Source organism: Bombus affinis, chromosome 4 (assembly GCF_024516045.1).
Source record: "Bombus affinis isolate iyBomAffi1 chromosome 4, iyBomAffi1.2, whole genome shotgun sequence".
Lineage (NCBI taxonomy): Eukaryota > Metazoa > Arthropoda > Insecta > Hymenoptera > Apidae > Bombus > Bombus affinis.
Genome location: NC_066347.1, coordinates 2,153,293 through 2,170,789, shown reverse-complemented (window position 1 = coordinate 2,170,789; position 17,497 = coordinate 2,153,293). Strand labels below are relative to the sequence as shown.

Below are 17,497 nucleotides of genomic sequence, written 5' to 3'. Positions count from 1 at the left end.
TAAAAAGTTTCTACAAGTTTGTCAGCCACTGTGCGTGATGTCTAAAAGTCCTAGAGCTGTAACTATTTGAATCTTCTTTTGACAGTCTTTTAGTACTCAATAAGATTGAAAATTTAATGGAGGACATCGTGTTTTTGAATTAAGAATTCTGTACGTTTTTGCATCTTTATATACTTTCCTCGACAATCATATACCAACTTGCATATACCAACTTGCAAGAAAAACAAAACAAAAATTTATCATCAATTTTAAAATTTATCAAATATTTACATTCAGAAACCTCAACTTGTATACGTATGTATGTGATATCAGTTCGTGAAAGGCCTAATTTCTCAACAGAGAAACGAAAACGAAACACCGACGTTACAAGTATTACAGTGCAGAAATAGCAACATTCTAGAGCTCGATAAATTATCTGTCGTATCACGGAGAGAACCAAATAGAAAATTCCATAGACACGGTTGATCCAATAATCTGAACGAACTAATAACTAAAAAGAGAGCATAGCTTCTTATCAAAAAGCTATCACAAGTATAAGCTTGTTCTTTTGAAACGAATAAGAACTCATCGGGAGCCGAATGATACTCCGATATCAATGGCTGCAACGTTGCGTAGTATTAGGATACTTTTCGCAAAAGAACGTTTACGCTCAAAGCCTCAGCTTTGATAACTACGCGATGTGGTATCGTGAAAGTAAGAAATCTCAAAGGAAGAAGTAATTTGTTAACAGAGAAAGCAAAAATCGCGCCGATACATCAACCGATAAAATACCAGAGGATAGAGAAATACCAACATTCTAGTCTGTGCGCATAAATTGCCCGTCGTATCACGGCCGAACGGAATAGAAAATTCCTCGGACATGGTCAACCTAATAATCTCGGACTGTTTAAAGAAGAGACTTTTCTGCCGTTTGGTTACGCCAATTCCACGTAATAACAGTGAAATATTGAATCCGAGCGTAAACTGCAATTTAATCGACTCACGGCACGAATGTCTGCGGGACACGAACGAGATCTCGAGTTGGCTCGCTTCGAGGTTCCATGTAAACGAGAAAATTCTCGAAGAAGGGAAATGCCGTGGGGTCCCGAGGGGGTTCGTACCCACCGACGCATCGACCCTGTTCCTCTCGTCGATCCTTTACCTTGTCTCTCCCTTCTTCTCCACCGGTCTTTCTCCTCTGTTTTCTCTGTCTCTCGCAAGAGAGGATCAACGATAGTGATTGGCGATTACGTTAACCAAACACCGCGGTATACGCCCCTGCAATTTGCCTGAGGATCATCTTCCCCTAATCGCCGCGCTAATAACAGGATTACCGAGGCCTGACCGCGGAATCGTATACTTATCCCTAATTCGCTGTATCGTTATTAATATATATAATACAATTGAGAACGTCCCGTGGCTGCGATAAGATGACTACGTGGTCGAGGCACGTGCGAAAACGCCGAAACGCCGCCATTTTTTCGCGAGTCCCTCTATCCACCACCACGTTGTAATTTCGGATGAATGAAAGGGGCGAAAAATTACGCTCCTCCTGTTGATTGATTGATTTTTCCCGTTTTATAGTTACAGTCCTTGATTGCTTACTTTCGTCTTTTTCTTCCCTTCTTTTCTTCGTCTTCAAGTATCTTCTTGGGATTCGAAATTTCGTGGATTTAATTGCTGATTCGTTTCGTATGCGACGGATGCGAATTTATGACTTGTACGGTTTTATAGAAGGCGAAAATATAATACAAATTCCAATGTCGCATATTCTAGTAACGTTCAATTTACTCGTCCATCTAATCGTTTGTTTAGCTTCTTTTCATTTAGATTACTCTAAACTCCTTACTAATCTATGAATAGTTAATGAAAAAAGACATGATTTATTATGTCCATAGATTTTAGAGACAGATAGCGATTTTTCTTCTACATGAAACGACATTCAGTTGTAGAGATCGAAGGAAAATGCGTAAGTTATCTCGTTCACGGATGCGACAGAATTAAAAAATAGCGAGGATAATCCGTATCAACGCCTATAAATTTTATAAGAAGTTGCTTTATTTCTTATTGCAATTGTCATTTAGGGAACTTTTAAATCTGCCTTCGCGTGTATTATTATCCCTGCCCCTAAGCAACTTTATTTTTACTAACGTCATTTTTTTCAGTTTTTGTATCATAGAAAATTATGAAAAATTCTTAAATATTAAAAATCATTCAACATAAAAATTCTTCCAAGTTCCTAGAATATCACTCAATAATTTTTACCGCTACATGTTACCTTAATTTGTTCAAAATAAACTTTTTAAAATAAAATTCAATCATTTAATTAAATATGCAAGAAACGAAAAGTTACTTAAAATTACTGATATAAAATGAACTGGTATGAATATAAACGGTTATATACGTACGTATTTTGCAACGTAAAATACTGATAAAATTATACATACTTAATATTCGCTAAACTTTTCTAATAAATCTAACGAGTAGATGTCCTCATACTTATGTGGCCGGCAGTATATTACTATTTGCTTCTTATTACTACTTATTTCGCTACTAACGGAAAAATGCAGTTAAAAATCAGAAAACACTTACGTGTAATGGGAATAAGAAGGGCTGGCCTGCTCGATGTGCGTAGCCGTTGACAAGCCTTGCACGATGGCAGCTGAGGGATCCCTAGCTGGCGAAGAATTTTGGGCTGCTGGTACAGCGTGATGGTAGCGCTGGCACATTTCGGCCAAATTCCACCCATGGGCATCCATATATTAACACTGCTTCGATTTTCTTTGGCGTACCATCCATTTCACACGCGTTATGACACTATCCTCTTTTTGGTCCTCCGTTTCTTACTTGAATACCGTACATGTACTCGATTCACTTCCTCGTCTCGTCGATTACAAGCGAATCTGAACAACGTAAGTCGCAACGAGATGCACTCGCGTGATTATCGTCCATTTCCCATCTCGAGACTCTAAACATTGCACTCAAATCGCAATCATCGACGACAAAGAAAGATCCAAAACGACGATCTTCCCCGCTCTTTCTTCTGATGCAGGCTTCTGCTAACAAAACGAAATTATACGTTAAGTTACGTTTAAATTATTCAAGTTAATTGAATTTAAGCAACTCAAAACCTGTTTCGACCTATCCTTCGTTTGATTTGAAATATCCTCTTAACCCTTAAACAGTTGTGTCACATAAAATATATACGTGAAAACCACAATCACATTGGAAACGGCGGATATAATAAGATTATGAAAGTTGCTGTGTATCTCAATATTTACATCGAATATATTGACATATGAGACTATGCTGTTTTGAATCTTGAAATGTCTCGTCGCACTAACCACCTTCTTCAAAATTATCTGCTTTTCTTAATAGTAAATTCAGTCTTCAAAATATTGCATTGCTTATGATATGGTATATATGTATATGTTAGCGACGAAAAATCTTTCTCAGTAATGAAACATAACGCTTGAGGGATCAACACTAGAACTATCGACGATTCAAATATGAGACTTTAAAATTCCATTGCCTCAAAAAGGTAAAACTTTTACCTGTATATTTTATTAAAGAAACGTTAAAAATTCCAAAGATGCACCGTTGTGAATTTATAAAATTGTTATGAAAAATCGCAAATTGGTCATTTTGCCTTATTTTCATCAGTCACGTTATTTGATTCAAGTTGCATGAATTCAAGCAATCTGAAACGCTTTAGTAACGTGTTGGTTTGAAATATTTATTCAAGTTTCGAGCGAAATGAAGAATGTTTTAATCATCTTCGACTTGAAAGAGACAATAGCTACTAGCAACGTAATATTATTTCTAATTTCATGCTCCGATATTGATTCCCCAAATCAAGTCAATTTTTTCAGAACCATCTTCTTATTGTATTGTGCAATCATCAACATTTCAAATCATTATCGTGTCCTTCTCTATCTACAGGTAACTGTTCTAACAAAGTCCTAGATACAGCAAAACAACTACGATATATTTTGCAATCCGATTCGTCGCTTGATTCTTTTTGCTACTGATTTTTCAAACGTTTCTTGATACACTTGCAATATCTCTCATTATTACAGACATTCCACTAATCATCATTTCTTTCAACGAGGTATCCATTATCCAGCTAAAATCAAATCAACCGAAACGGATCAACCAATTTGATTTAAGGCTTTATAAACATAAACTCGACGTCGCATTACTTAACTTCAAATAATTACAAATTCCAGCGACTCAAATTCAAGTAACTTGATTAATTTAGACGAAGCTTCGGCGTTAAGAATTCCACGGTGATAGATTAGTCGAATGGTAAAAGTCGGAAGGTTGATAAAAGCTGACGAAGGTAAACGATAGAAACCATAGAATACGTGCACAAAGATTCTGGTGTTCATTACATAATACTCGGACTGATCACGGTTTAAAGACCGGGTTAATGAAAGTGTCTGGTTAATTTCAACGGCGATGAGTCGGTAATAAGGTTCGGCTAATGGACGGGTTCAAAACGCGATACGAGATAATCATTGGTATCGGAGGCTCCGATATCGATCGGCTTCTATCCGCGAAACAACGATCGGAGCGTTAATCACTACTGTGCGGCAAATCATGCGAACAGCTATAATCGCTATCGGTATTATGGTCCATCAAATCAGAGGTATCGTCGAGTTGCACCTAATCTAATATAGGAAAGAGAATAACAAGACCTCGAGGGACCCATCGATCGATCCAATTTCTTCGTGGCGATATTTTACGCGATCACGTTCTTCCGTGGCTTTCTTTCGCTATACACACACACGCAGTCGCGTACAAAATTCATTTCCTAAATTCATATTTTAAAGAATTGCTATCGACTTGTAAAACTTATTATTAATACAATGTATTGGTATAACGTATTGTATACTCCATTAGCAAGATTGGTTTCATTTGTCTCGCTGTTAAAAGCGTATAGATACGTTTTAAAAATATTCAGTAACATACATATATTACATATTTCTATTAAACGATTCTATAACGTAAATCGTTTTTATTTTTAATTCTACGTAATATATTTTCGTATTTTGCAGCTAAAACAGATCGTTTATGTCCCAGTCTAATTCTTTTTATTCTACTGAACTTTCAAAACATTTAAAATTTCGGTAAAATCTCGGTCGAATCGCCAATCGTCTTATTTATAGAAGCTTAATATCTTTTACCTATTAATGAACAGTAGCAAAAATATATATAGCAAAAATATAACGTTAAATGTTCTCAGCTCGACAGCCTTCCACTCTTGTCTCATGATCAATCTGCCAATGACAAACGCGATCAGATCACGTGAAATATACGCTTTCTCGCTATATTCGAATAATTATTTATTTCCTTATTGTCCATGGTTGACGAACGATCCAATTATCGAAGAAATAGGCCGCCAATAATTTTCGGTACCCCTTGCAAGTAGCATGACACGGAGACCGTGGACCGTTTTAAACTTATAATTTCCTCCAGAAATTAATCGTCGACTACTGGGTTGGGCTGGCAAGCGCCGTTTCCTTCGTGGCTTAAGCGATTGGGTGTTAATCACGCCGGTGACCACGGTATATGTATATGTATTCATATACACATATATACATGTGTATATACTATATATATAGTAGTATATATATATATATATAGTATATATATACACATATATCGTAAAGTAGCCAATCGCCAATAAATTACCAACGAGTTATCTGAACGAGTCGACAGTAAAACGTTGCGTTTCTCTTTTCTTAAGATGCAATTAACCGTCGCGGGTTTGCATACGATTTAGCACCTAAAAACTATGAAACCAGATACCCACGTTGCCCGCGAACTTGTGATCTTATCCCATCAGACTGCAAACTTTAGAAAGGGAAGCCGAAGATGGCCACATAGCTCGTCTCTGTATCATCTAAACGCGAGCTTAAGGTTTCCGAGTTTTTACAGATACCGGGAATTAACAACATGTCGAATATTTCCAGGTACACGCGCCTCTTCCATGGAAGATCATTAAACGGTGACGTTTAGGGATAGAATAAAGAACCGTTAATAACATATCCCCAATAAATCTCGAAAATGGATAACTTCACGGACGTTGATGAATTCGATGAATTTGAATAAAATCAATTTTCCAGCAGCGTGGTTCGCCGCTCGATCGTTCGCGTTATAAATCACGATCTTTCTAGGTTAATCGTGCCTCGTTCCATTAGCACGAAAATTGAAATTTCCACCGCGAAGCGCGAAGAACACGGCGCCTCGATCACTTTTCGATCCTCCTATTCTCCGCGACGCGACGGTGTCGTAGCGTAATTCGAGAGTCATCCGCAGGAATTCACTCGGCAATCGAAGCAACGCTTGAACTTAGACCTTTCGTGCGCCATTAAAGCCCCCACGACACACGTGCAACGCGCGCGCATTCCATTTCGAAAACCGACTTTTCATCCTGGGATGGAAACGCACCGCATGTGCCGCTTTGTATCGAATCGGTGGTCGTCAATTATCAACGTGGAATTTCCAAAAACGTCCGCCACCGTGTGCACGAAACGAGAGGGTGAACTCGTGGGCTCCTCGAGGCGAAACGCGGTTAGAAAGTTGCTGGTTCGGGAACGTTGATTTACAATTTCCAGATTTTACAAGCCGTATATCGAACAATCTCGCGCGGTAATTGTACGCTCATTACGCGGCTCTTGCATATTATTTACTTTCTTCGCGAGTCGCCGCCGCGATCGGCCAACAGGAGATGCATATCGCCATGAAAATCGCGTAGAAACGTCGGATGAAAAGAAGGAGGGAAAGAGAGAAAGAGGCGAGGAAAGAGAAAGAGGGAGAGGGAAAAAAAGGTTGGCACGCGAGGAAAAAGGGACAAGCCGCTCTCCCGGCCAAGAAACCGATAATTTAAGCGGATTTTTCAGCGTGACATCGTTACGCGACTCCGCGGCATTCCGTGTGCTTTCGTGCCTCCATCCTTGTAATGACATACACCGTGCGATGCAACGAATATCGCGTATCGATCTGGCATTATGATTATTATTGCGTTATGGCTTGCCACGATTGAGACCTTCGTTCGTTTGCAACGCGCACGCATACGTGTGTACGAATATGTGGACGGTGGGGTACTCGCGTTTATGCGCGTGCACTTTAGATCCTGATTTTATATCAGTCTTGTCTGGACTGAGCGAATATTATGCAGGATTGTTTGGTGAAAATTATAGCAACGACGGAATACGCTCTTTCTTTTCGAAGAAACTAAATTTCAACTACGCTTTAGCTGCGTTGCTTTAAGTATTTTAATACTAGTTATGTATGTTTTTCTAACATTAAAAAATATCTTCAGTTTGAACTAAATATGAAGATAGTCTGACCGATGTGTATTTCTCGTTACAATTTTACGTTGAACAATCTCTAAAGACGTTGCAAACTCTTCTTGTTTGCTAAAATGAAGTTGAAACATGGAGGATATGTTTGAAAGACTTTGTTCAAGGGCAAAGAAGAATAAAAATAGTTGGTATATACGTATTCTGATAGAGCTTTGTACGACGACTATAATTTTCCAGTCACATTTTTTAATGGAGTTAGATAACTGACATTTTTTAGACAAGGGGAAGATAGATAACCGTATTTCTGAATTTGGAAGGATAAATCAAAAATATTTACTTGGATGAGAAGGTTAGTGTTAGATGAAAAAGGACCTGTGAGACCAACGTACATAAGCGTGTGATTTGTATATTCAACATTCGGAGTATATTGAATGACAAAGTGGTAGACACTCGAGCAACAAACAACCAAAACTACCTCATATTTCACCAAACTATAAACTCATTCAACTAGCTAATCCAGTTCTACGAAACTGCTATATAAAATACCTATATCTTTACCAAACGATGATATACTATCTCAGATGTTATCAGTTTCGATTATAACTATTTATCAACTAAATTTCCGGACTTGTTTCACCTGGAAGTCGAATTCTTCAAATTTCCTAAATTATTCGTGTTAAAAGCAGAAATCGCTCCATACCATAACAGCATCGGAATTTATATCGTATCTCAAACGCTATACATCATACAGCCAACATTATACATCGTTCATTTTAATGACCCTATGTCAATAAAGTTTAACTCAAACTCTGCAAAACTTTAGCTCAAGAAAAACGAAATTCGGAGAAAACGGACGTGGAACATCGCAGGTTTTTCCAACTCATTGGGGACGATTCACGGTCTCGTTATCGTGCTGTTGAGCGTGCACGTCTCAATCGTGCGACGGACACGCTCAATGCGGCTAGTTAGAAGCGTTTAACTCCTCCATCAGACTATCGAATCCGACCTGGCCTCTCGAATCACCGTATTATCGGTTAAACTATTACGACGTCAAATGACGAGACGAGGTCGTTCGATTTCATATGACGAGGACACGTCTCGATGGCGCAAGCTTCGATTTATTATGCATCGGTAAAATTCGAAAGAACGCGGCCATCGTTCATGTCTATTTTGCATCGTGACAACAAACGTGGGAGATTAGTCGATGCACCTTCGAGGAAATGTCTATTGTCTATCGTGGTTTATCAATTGTTGGTTAATGACGTGAATGTTGAACTGTGATTTACAGAGATCGTAGCTCATTATCATTTCAGGTTGTATCGAGTGTGAAATTGCAGCATTAATGGAGGTATTTAACGCTTTGCACGCGATAGATATATGGGAAACACGACGTTACACATTTTGGGCAGATGATTTCAGAATGGGTGTTGCATAGGTATAGATTTGAGGAAGAGTTACACATTTTTTATTGGTATACGGTCGAAGATTACACGAGAAAAACGTGATACTCTCGTTTTCGCTGATTTTTCTAATTTTAATATCGCTTTATGGTTAAAAGAGGATTTTAATATGACATATCTAATTTAAAATGACGACAAATCTGTTAGGTGCGAAGATAAAAGTGTTTTAAAAACAGCTGATGAGTTGATCGAGTTTTGTGGAAGCCAAAATAATTATTAAGACAAGCGATATTTTAATTAATTTAACTTTTGGAATTTTTATTTATTGTTGCACTTTTAGGATGGAATATTTTCAAGATATTTTGATGTTGATGTATAAATTTAAATTTGTTCTCATTAAATTGATTAATGATTAATCGATAATCTGATTCATTTAATTTCAATGACTATATTGTCAGAACATAACGTTTCAACGAATAATTATACATTATAATATATTTACATAAAATAGAAAATATATTGAAAATTGGCGCTGGAAAATTTAAACACAAAGCCAGGTTTTGATGGCATGAGGAGATTGTGCGATTCAGCATGAAGCTGAAAATGAAGCAGTAATAACTAACTCGGGGAGTGTGCACACCTTTTAGCCTTGGTAGATCACGATAATATTTCTGAAGATCGTAGAACACTCTACGCGTGATGTTTCATAACGTGTAAACGTAATTTCAGGGATTGGTTACAGCTACTTGGAACTAGGTAAAAAGGATAGTGTAAAGATTTAACCCCAACTTTATTGTAACAGGTATTCTATCTACTATTATTTCTTATCACAAATCGATATCGTACATAATGAAATTTGTTCTCTAAAAGGATACTTAAATAGTTTCTCAGATATTTCTTCTTACGAAACTTTCGATATGTTAAGCAATTTCGAATATTCTTCCAGTTCATATTGACAAGTAATCGAGTGCCATTATCCGCAGCAACATTTACTTTTCTCGGCTCAATTATCGAAACGGAAAAAGTGGCGATAACTTGAAACAAAGATCGACTATAATACAAGTGATAAACGTTCGAACGAATCGCTTTCCTTGTTATTATCTACTTTAATTTCACCCTCGTATCGAACTCACACGTTATAAAACACCCGTATACCGCCTAACTCTAATAAGCAACACCCACGCGAACGAAAGATCGAATTCATCTAACTGGTCTGGAAATGCTTGCCGTGTGTGTAGAAACTCAAGCCACGGGACTAAACGATACCAAAATTTTCATAATACCTGCTGCTTCGAATCAATTCTTGCTTACGCAACGAAAATCGGTCGACGAAAGCAGAGTAAAAGGAAGGCGATGGTATAAAAAAAAAACAAGGAGCAGTCGGATACAACCTTCTAAACACGAGCAAAGAGACCTTGCCAAACAGCTCGTTCGCGTTTCGATTTTCGACACACGAAGCCCTGATCGAAATCGGTCGGGTATCGATCGGCCGATCGATCGGCGCACGAACTCGGTTATCGACTCTTGGATCGCCGTTAACGAAGGTTTCACGGTGGATTTTCGAAAAATCGACTCGAAGCGCGCGCGTTGCCTCCTTCCCTCTCCCTTCCGCCTCTCTCTCTTCGTCTCTCTTCCTCTTGTACACCCACGCGCGGCGCAACGACGAAACCGGCCGCCGGCTAAGAGAGAGTGTATTTCTCGCTTATTATCCTTTCCTTCGATTTCCTACCGTAAGGAAAAAGAATACTCGACTCGGATCCTGGCCTATGTATCGACGGTATCGTCCCGCTGCTCTCGCCGTCTGTGACTCACACGCGCGGCCACGTTAACGTGCACAACTCGCCTCCAAGATTTACAGCTCATTACCGATTTCATAGCCCCGAGTCACGACCGGGTCGCGGCATCAACTCGAAATTTAGGCCCGGTGCGACGCGATAACCGATGGACGACGCGATTTCTTTGCGATTTCGTTGTGATTTCATTACAATTTCATACCAATTGCGATTTCGTACCGGCGAGATCGCGCTGCTCGGCAGCTTTATGTTTCCAATAAAGAGACCACACACTGGTGTGCGTTTTATCGTTAAATACATAAACTTGCCTAGTAGCACGCAAAACCGAAATCACGCGTTCCCATCACCCGGCTTTGGATAGACATAATCCTTCATCGATCCTTTCGACCGTCGATACATCGCGTGTGTCCTCTCGCGTCGGTTCAATTCCCGTCGCTGAAATGCGCGCCAAACTTCGATTCCTCCGTGATGCGTTACCTTATAGTTTCCTCGATGCTCCCTGTATGATATACGTTGTTTAACCTCGTCGATTTACGTTAGAATCTTCCAATTCCGCACCGGTGCCTCGAAGAACTCCACTGTCTTGGTTCGAAAGGAACACCAACGAAGTCTTATCTTTTGGTTACCGTGTCCAACATCGACGATCTCTTTCACGATTTCACGAAGCGATCGGTGAGTACTTACGATCGACAGCCATGCGTGTCACGCGCTCGTACGTATTTACTCACGTACACGGCGGCGTAAACGAAACACCAGGACGTTCTTCTATTCGCGAGCAATAAGTCACCAGAGAAGTCACTGAGATCCGATGATACGAGAATCTTCTCATCGAATTGCACGCTCCTGTATCACGAGTTCGAGGCTGGTTCGTCACCCGTCGACCATGATCACGATGACGACAATGACGACGACAGCGATGACAAAGATGACGATATGATCGCGACGTAGCATAACACTGGCTCGATGCGTGCACAAAGTAGCGGTATGAACGGTGCCACGAACACCCGGGTTCGCGTTAACCTCTCCACGCTCGTGGAAATGTCAAACGTCGACGACGTTGGCTCGGTTCACCGTCGCACCGGCTGCGGCGGCCGTCGCTCGCGTGGGAGTGTGACATAATACAACGGCGTTAGTGATTTCGAGCGCGTTGTGCGTCGATTTAGCCGGTTGTCACGAGATTCACGCCACCACTCCTGCCTCCAGTACCTCCATAGAGAATCCTGACGAAACTCGACGAAAAACTTGTCTATTTTGTCCCTTTGGATCTATCTAGCGCGTACCCCGATGTAATTAAAGTTTCCTATTGGAGTTTCCTAACCGTTCTAATTTCACGATCGATCTACGGACAACGTGATCCAGGTCGAAACGTGCGGTCCTGTCTATCGTTGATCTCTATCGATGGCTCGGGCGCGTGCGTCCAACTCGGTCGCGGCAGCCGGCCCCGGCTGACTCTCGCGTGTTCCGTGGTGCACGACTCGAGCGCGGACTGAAGTCGAGCACGCCGTGAGGTGAGCGGAGGTGACTTGCGACTCGACTCGACTCGACTCGACTCCGCTCGACTCCCCTCGACTCCGCTCGACTCGACTCGGCCCGGGCCGAGAACCACCGCCGCGGCCGCACTCAGCCCAGTGGCGGCGCCCCGGCTTTCTACGTTTTCTGGCGCGACCGCGCCGTGGATTCGCGACCTGATCTACACCGACGTCGTACAGGTATACGTGTGCACGGACGTACCGACCGCGAAGGATACCCCGCGCTCTTTATCGCATCTCGCGCGGCCCCTTCTTACTACGCCAGGCTCTTTCTCTTTCTTTTCTTCAGGACACGTCGGTCTAGGTTCTATGGTCGGGCTTTGTCGATACATTCGCCGTTCTCTCGCTTCTCGCCGCGGCCTTCTCGCAGGCTGTTTCGCTCCGTCCGGTCTCCCCCTCGCGAGAACGCGGCCTCGTGGATACGCCCGTGCATAGGCGGCATCTCTGCGCCATCGCTCGACTGCCGAGGAAGCGCGGTTTCGCGCACAGACTACGGCGCTTACGATTCTTCGGCTTCGATTTAACGATTATCCGATAATTTTGAAGTTTTTCGAGCGAGCATCTTGAATAAATAGGGGTTCGTTAGAAATATTCGAGTTTTGGAAATAACGATTTTAAATTTATGTAATGTTTGAAAAAAAGATGGTTAGCGCGATACGTTTTTGTATATCAAAACTTGAAATGCATCGATATTCCACGTGACTTGTTAGAATTTGTTTTGTAAAAAAACTGTCATCAATGCTGGTTTGAATTATTTAAGTAATTCATGCTTATATTATTTATAGTCATAGATGTAACTAAACGAATAATGTAACAGCGAATATTTTCAGCTCTAGTTTCCGATAACGAATTATCGTTACTTGTACAACTACTTTACGTTAGTATGAAATTAATTTTAACTTATTGAATCGGGTACGGACGGATTTTGAAATTTGACAACAACATAAATGAACATTTTTAAAAGAAATGTAAGAATGTTTTGTAGACTGCTTGAAAAAATATATAAAGTGAAGAATATATTACTCGTATTTTTATAATTTTTCTTCGACTTATTATTTAAAATGATGCTCCAAATAATTACAAATCATTAAAATGAATGAATAACGGATTTTGAAATAGATTGATCTCACACGATATTCATATTTGTTAAACGTATCGCAAATTTGTCGCAAATACAGAACAAAGATATCAATTGTCAAAATGGAAAAAATTCAAACTCATCTACATACTTACAGAATAAAATGCATATAATGGAAAGGCTCCCACTTACTATGTATAGAGCCGAAATCGATGAAATCTGTTCGATACACATTGCAGCATATTTTATAGTCTGATCACTTTCTTTCTTTCTTTCGTGTTGCTATAACGAACTTTCTAACAAACAAAATGCGTCACTTTCTGCGTGTAAAAAGAAGTGGCACCAATCTCAGACAATGATTTAAAAGTAAAATTTTTCGCATCCATTTAATAACCCAAATAATCACGATCCATTTCTTCTTCTATTCACACAATCGTGCAATAGTGCATTTTATCCGCACATTCGATCGTTCGATCAACACATTGCATAACCACACAGATCTCACAGAATCGTCAAAAATTTGTACATTCCGTTAGTAAATCCCCATCTTCTTTATTTGCCTTTCTTAATACGACTATTATTGCGATATTAATCGTCACGTGTTCTCAAATACCGTGACATCATTCTCGGTAATTCCCTCGACCGAATCGTCGTTAGAATACCACGAAAATCGATTCCAATCGATCGAAGTCACTCCCGATTCTTGTCGTATCATCGAAATATCCGTTAATAATACGGTATTTTCCAGCAACGAGACCGCGTTACTTAACCATTAAGTTCTGAACGTTAACGAGAGTCATGGAGCTTCGGTCGAGGGAGAGGTTAGGAGGTTCGAGCGCACGCCCCAGCCTCGAGATTGTCTTTTTTGAATTTCCTCGAGTACCGAGTAATGCCGTGTTACATAATTGAAAGCGTAGGAAGCAGATTGATTAACACACACGAGAAGAGAAAGGTTGCGTCCATATAGATTGGTGGTGGCTTTTATGCGAATCGTGCGAAGAGCGACTCTAGGAGACCACGTGGGTGTCATCACAAGCGCGCGAAATAAAAAATTCCCCATGCCACGGCAGAGATTATAGGCGCTGCACGGACGATGGGGATATACGAGCTGCCAGCGTCTCTCCAATATCACAGAAAAGAACGACAAACGACGAAAGACGAACGACGCGACAACGAGAAACGAGAATTATGATTTCCTCGATCGATGAACAAATCGTTGACTTCCATCTTCCTAGCGGAATCGACTATTCGATGAATCGAGTTAGGGATGGGCATTGAGCATTCGAATCTTAGTATCGAAACGATTCGATATTTTGCGAGACTGTCAAAATTTGGTAGGATTCGATAACCTAAAACTCCTGAAAGATTTGGAATTCTTGGAAGACTTGGAAATTGTTCGTGTAAATGTATTTTCGATATCTTTTTAGATTCTCTTTAATATCGTGTATCGACGATACTGTTTCAATTAAAGCATCCAATATGTTTGTAAAATATTGACTACGCACCAAGCTACACGCCAAGCTTCCAAGAAATATTATCAAAACAAACAAGACCTCCAAGATTTACAAGAGTTACAAGATTTTCAGGTTCCCAAGACTTTCGGGAGTTTTAGGATATCGAATTCTACGCGAAGTGATTCGGCGTACTTGACAACCCATTAATAGATCGAGTCGTAAGTCGAGCGAACGATCGTACACGTTATTCCGTTATTAGGGACGATCACCTGGTAATTACACGCTTTGTATTCCTCCCGTTTGTTCGTTACGTTAACACAACGCAGCTGGCTCGCTTTAACGCTTCGTTAACGCTGAACGCTTCGTTACAGGGAACCGTATTCCACGAAAGTAAGGACGGACTGGTCGAGCGCGTTAATTATCGGGAAACATGAAACGCGACGATAGCATTGGCGAATTATAAGTCAATTAAATCACCGTACAAGTGACGAATGTTTAAACCTTTAACGTGATCGCAGGTTAAGTAGATCGTCGAACCAGTTCTTAGTAAAAGGAATATCTGTCTAGATTTTCTGCTTGGCGGATTTTATTCTAATTCTTTCTTCAATCTGAAAACTAAAGAACCCATATTTTTCATCAGAAGTTTTTAACAAGGTACTACTAAGTAAACTTATGAAGCTTCAAGTAAGTACCTACAAGGCCATGGAATTTATTTGCATACTATTTTATTTATAATAACATTCAAGTACTAATTAATAAAGCCCAAGTATATTACATTTCGTATCCCTTAGCGGTACTTTTATGTGATTACACAAATGTAACACTGTGAAAATAAGAATTTGATAATTTGAATTTGATAAATGGACAGTTATATAAAAAATAAGGGTATTTGCAAATATTTTATATAGCCATTGTACGTGATATAATGAAGCAAATAAGGAGGAATTCGTCTAGTTTCGAATCTAATTCGATTCTAAACGAATCAGAAATAATCAGCCAGGTAGGTATATCAAAGGTAACATCGAGAGAGAATCTCTTCGACGAGATTGTCGATCCGAAACAGCGTAACTGTTTTCTTATGCATATGGAATGAATGCACGTATGTGCATCGTCTAGCGTGATACGGAGTAGTGAACGTAAAACCGAGCGTATAAACTGAATATTTAAAAGATTCTACATTAAGCCGAAAAGTCAGAGACACGGAACGATTGTCTACACGAGTTCGTCGCGACTCAGTTCCTGTCTATGTGTATCGTTTACGATGGAACTGTTGGATCGATAATGTTGTCAGAAATGAAAAATCGTCGTCCATAATGCCGTATCGCCGTATTCACCTCAAGGCCAGCTTCTTTAAGACCTTTTAATTCATTCCGGACGGATATCGTGAGATCAGTCTGGACTGAATAAATTCATAGTATTCCGAAGATAAAGTACATTTGTAACACGGACGTACGGAAAATAATTAGAAAAGCTATACGACCATTTTCTTTAAAAATTATTCAAGTCAGGGAAAACAGTTTAGATATTATGAAAAGAAATTGAGATAAAAGTTAAACAAAGTTACGTAATTAGAAACAAAATAAAATGAAGAAAGTGCGAAGAGGATACATTATGTTGGATGACTTGAAAATATTGGAAAATTCTGCTTCGTATTACTTTATAATACTTCGACTGCGTCGAAATGAAGATCTTCCTTCTAGATATTCTTATGACGTTAAAACGTCATAAATGAAGAACATATATTAATTTCAGCCAGGTCTAAAAATAAGACAGGTTCTTGAGGAAGTTCGCTATGCAATAATAAACCACGATTATAAGAATAGTATCTGATTTCTGATAAAGACGAAAGAAAACAAAGGTAAAATACAATATATATTTGAATTGACTAAATTAACGTAAACCTTGATTTACAAGATTCTCGGTCTTGATTATAACGTAAGTAGCGTGCTGGTAAATCAAAATTGATTGTCTTATCTGTAAAAAGCATCAGCACCAAGAAAACATATTCCAAGAAAACACGTATCTATATAATTTATTGCGTATATATTAATACTAACAAACAAATCCACGTCAGGATAAACTGCACTCCCGATCTGACAAATCTAAACAACTTCTTTATCCAACGACTATTCGCACAATTTTTCAAGTTTCTTTTTTACCAATTCCTTTGAGAACAAAATTCTCCATTCAATGGAGTAACAATAGACACGGCCGAACCAAAGCCAGGATCGTCTAATAATAGAACATCTTTAATCCCTTTTCGATGACTGTAAACTCCAGTGAAAGGGAATCTACGCGGCTCTGTCGTTCGTAATATCCGCGCGTAGCATCGCGAGTCCCGTCGCGTAATTAAAAAAGCCACGCGCTAAGCGGGTCATCGCGTATGGACGAAACGCAACAATAAACGGAAGAAGAACGACATTCAAAGAACCGTAAAGTGAACCAAGAAAAACAGCACGCTCCGCCGGCCTTCGTTCACCTGCTTGTACGCGGCCACGAAACACGCGGTATAAGTGCATTGTGCTCGTTAATGCGTTAGGAAGCGGGTAATGCCTGTCTATGGATATAAATATTTATATAGCACAGGCGGACCGTGATAAAAATGAAGCGACAGTAGGCCCGCTACCAGCGCAGATCCCGCGAAAATGAGCATCCTGGAAAAAACGATTACTCACGTCGGCCGCGCGGAGAAAATTCTTATCGATGAAAATTAACATACCGCGAGCCAGTGATTTATTACACGAGAAATGACAAGTCAATTCCGTTTCTTCTTCATTCTCTCCGAGTACCGACGATAATGCCTCAAGGCGAAATTATCAACGCGTGGATGAAACTCGCCTATGTATCGCCTATGAGTCTTCGTGAAAATGACGATTGTTCGGTGTACAGGAATTAGAATCTTGCGTAATGCAGAGGAACTGTCTTGAAGAAATGAAATGGAATGTTCACGA

The 17,497-nt window shown here is 39.9% G+C and overlaps 1 protein-coding gene across 2 annotated transcripts in view; it reads right to left on the bottom strand.

Annotated features, from left to right (window-relative positions):
* Nucleotides 1-12,051, bottom strand: part of LOC126915279 (putative transcription factor SOX-15) — a 69,393-nt gene extending 57,342 nt beyond the window's left edge. Inside the window, exons 1-2 of one of the 2 annotated variants that reach the window (XM_050719820.1) lie at nucleotides 10,963-12,051; nucleotides 2,572-3,038 (exon numbers count right to left, since the gene is read on the bottom strand). In XM_050719820.1, the coding sequence (XP_050575777.1) occupies nucleotides 2,572-2,738 (167 nt within the window). In that variant the 5' untranslated portion in view covers nucleotides 2,739-3,038; nucleotides 10,963-12,051. The remainder of the gene's footprint in view (nucleotides 1-2,571; nucleotides 3,039-10,962) is intronic. The other variant, XM_050719822.1, reaches the window with a different exon arrangement.
* Nucleotides 12,052-17,497: the final 5,446 nt, after the last annotated feature.